At 35.4% G+C, this 3332-nt stretch overlaps 1 protein-coding gene across 1 annotated transcript in view; it reads left to right on the forward strand.

Annotated features, from left to right (window-relative positions):
• The window catches only part of dynlt5 (dynein light chain Tctex-type family member 5), a 30347-nt gene extending 28179 nt beyond the window's left edge, over window positions 1-2168 (forward strand). The window contains exon 5 of the mRNA XM_056452483.1: window positions 1821-2168. Coding sequence (XP_056308458.1) covers window positions 1821-2024 — 204 coding nt within the window. The 3' untranslated portion in view covers window positions 2025-2168. The remainder of the gene's footprint in view (window positions 1-1820) is intronic.
• Window positions 2169-3332: the final 1164 nt, after the last annotated feature.

Consider the following 3332-nt stretch of genomic DNA (forward strand, 5'->3'; position numbering starts at 1 on the left):
GTAAGTCATCCGGGTACTTCTCGCATACTGATTTTCGTATTCTATGAATTCGGACATACTACTCGGCTCGCATACTGATTTTAGCGTACTGTATAGTATGGAAGTATGCGGATTTGGACGCAGCCCAAGTGAATTATTAAACTGTCTGAACCGAGTGAATAATTGAACTGTTTGAACTGAGTGAATCATTAAACTGTTTGAACTGATTGAATTATTGAACTGTCTCAACCGAGTGAATGATTGAACTGTTTGAACTGAGTGAATCATTGAACTGTTTGAACTGAGTGAATCATTGAACTGTTTGAACTGAATCTGTAAGCAATCGAACTACTACAATCAAGTGAATCATTGAGCTGTTTGAACAAATTATGAGCATCTGAATTACTAGAACCGAGTGAATCATTAAACGGTTTGAACTGAGTAAATCATTGAACTGTTTGAAATGAATCTGTGAGCATCTGAATTACTAGAACTGAGTGAATAATTGAACTGTTTGAACTGATTGAATCATTAAACTGTTTGAACTGAGTGAATCATTGAACTGCTTGAACTGAGTGAATCATTGAACTGTTTGAACTGAGTGAATCATTGAACTGTTTGAACTGAATCTGTAAGCAATCGATCTACTACAATCAAGTGAATCATTGAGCTGTTTGAACAAATTATGAGCATCTGAATTACTAGAACCGAGTGAATCATTAAACGGTTTGAACTGAGTAAATCATTGAACTGTTTGAAATGAATCTGTGAGCATCTGAATTACTAGAACTGAGTGAATCATTGAACTGTTTAAACTGAGTAAATCATTGAAACTACTTGAAATTGGGAGACAACTGCATGAATCATTGAAAAGTTTGAATTGTTTATAATGAATCCCTGTGTGACGGTAGTGAATGTAATCATGTTCCAACAACTGAATCAGGGGTTTAATCCTTGTGAATTGGAAAACTTAAATTCAAGTAGATAAAGTATTTGTTTTTATGTTGTTTTGTGTGTTTGATTGTGTTGATTTATTTATATGTATGTTTGGGGTGGGTTTGAATTGTTTTGTTGTGTTGTAAAATACGTATGAACTGTTATTCTTAATTTTGATGTTGTAAGGAGGGCAAATTGAATAATATTAGAATTAGTAACTGGTTTATTTCTGTTATATTTGTCTTTGCTCTGTAAAGGGTTCCTAGGGTTATTGCACTACTAGTATGTCCTATGTAGCACTGACTTTATAAATAGGTATTTTTATTTTTACTTATAAATTTATAACTTGGCACCCATACCCAGTCAGACAACTACAACTTGATCTTTGAATTAATAGACAAATAAATTGTAGGCTTCAACAGACGAGCAGTTCAATTTAATGTAATTTTAGTTCAGCTACCATTAACAATAAAGTCAACCCAAATATTCATATTTAAATAACTTGTTATTATTCGTTATTAATATTCATCATTTTATTAGCTTAATTCACTACACAACACACTGGCCAATTGCATAAATGATGCTCAATGGTAGCTTAAAAGTGTTAAGAGTCAGAACAAACCTCTTTTTCCAGAGTTCCTCTGTGGAGGCTCATTACCATTTTTACCACTAGACTCACTCCACTCTCATGGCACATTTGTGCACAAGCAGTAAGTTTCTGGTAGCAGTTCACTTAATGGCCAATAGTATCATTATTAATTCTTCAAAAAGCCCCATGACAATGACTTATTAGATCCCATTTTGTTTTTACTACTAGTATGCTGTATATTTATATTGACATGCATACAAATTGAATCAAAATACTGTATAGTCTACTAAAGTCTTTGCTGTTATTCTAATTTCAGGTTGTCAAGGCCAGAGTGAAAGATTTGATGATTCCTCGCTATAAGATCATAGTCGTCATCAGCATTGGTCAGATTAGAGACCAGAACATACGCATGGGGAGTCGATGTCTCTGGGATGACACACATGACAATTCCTCTTCACATATTTTCAAAAATAACACACTCTTTGCTGCTGCTACAGTTTTTGGTGTTTATTTTGAATGAGTCTTTCAGAATGTTTGTGGGATTTTAGTGACTAGTGATTTTCAGTAATTTTTTAGCCAATGACATCAATACATTACATTGGTGATCTCTGATAATTCTGAAGTTGGTTTAATGGCCTTTAATATTTCCTTTTGATGCTACAAATAAAGGTTGGATTTAAACCAAATACATGAGACTATTCCATTTTCCCAACATCTCTTGAAATAATGCAACTGGTAAAAATAGATATTAGTTTTTAAAGACTAAGAAAATATACTTGTGTACATTTATTAAAAAAAAATACACATATATATATATATATATATATATATATATATATATATATATATATATATATATATATATATATATATATATATCATGGTTTCCGCTACATTCATTCTGCCATGGTGGGGCGCCACACCAAAATTCATCCCGCCACGGCTACATTAGATTAGATTAGATTAGATTAGATTAGATTCAACTTTATTGTCATTACACATGTACAAGTACAAGGCAACGAAATGCAGTGTCGGTCTAACCAGCAGTGCAATAGCAGCAAGTGCAGGATATAGGTATAAGTTATAAAGTGCAGTTATAGAAAAACTATGGTAATATTTACAGATGGATGTACTATGAACATTATATACAGGTTGTATTAGCTATGAACAGAGATTTACAATAAATGAATATATGTACAGGTTGTTATTAATAATCAGAAGTGTGCAGATAGATAAACATAATTACAAATGTCAATGTGCAGTGGGTATGTACAGTTCAAATAAATGAATCAGTGCAATGAATATGTGCAAACTTTAAATGTGCAAATGTTAAATAGTGCAGTGATTGTGAGGAGTGTAAGTTAGAGGAGTGTGGGGGGGTGTATTGAGGGGGGGGGGGGGTCTGCTGCTTTTTGTCCGGGGGAGCCTGAAGCACCTGCCGGAAGGCAGGAGAGAAAACAGTCTGTGAGAAGGGTGAGAGGTGTCCTTAAGAATACTACGTGCTCGGCCTAGACAGTGTTTCTTCTGGATGTCCTCAATGGCTGGCAGTGTAGTCCCTGTGATGCGTTGGGCAGTTTTCACCACCCGCTGCAGTGCCTTACGTTCCGCAACAGAGCAGCTCCCATACCAGACTGTGAGGCAGTTGTTCAGGATGCTTTCTATTGTGCAACGGTAGAAGTTCACCAAGACAGCTGATGAAAGTTGTTCTTCTTCAGTTGCCTCAAGAAGAATAGGCGCTGGTGAGCCTTCGTGACCAGGCTGGAGGTGTTGGTGGTCCTGGAAAGGTCCTTTGAGATGTGGGTCCCAAGGAACTTGAAGGATGAGACAG

This window comes from Danio aesculapii, unplaced genomic scaffold (genome assembly GCF_903798145.1).
Source record: "Danio aesculapii unplaced genomic scaffold, fDanAes4.1, whole genome shotgun sequence".
Lineage (NCBI taxonomy): Eukaryota > Metazoa > Chordata > Actinopteri > Cypriniformes > Danionidae > Danio > Danio aesculapii.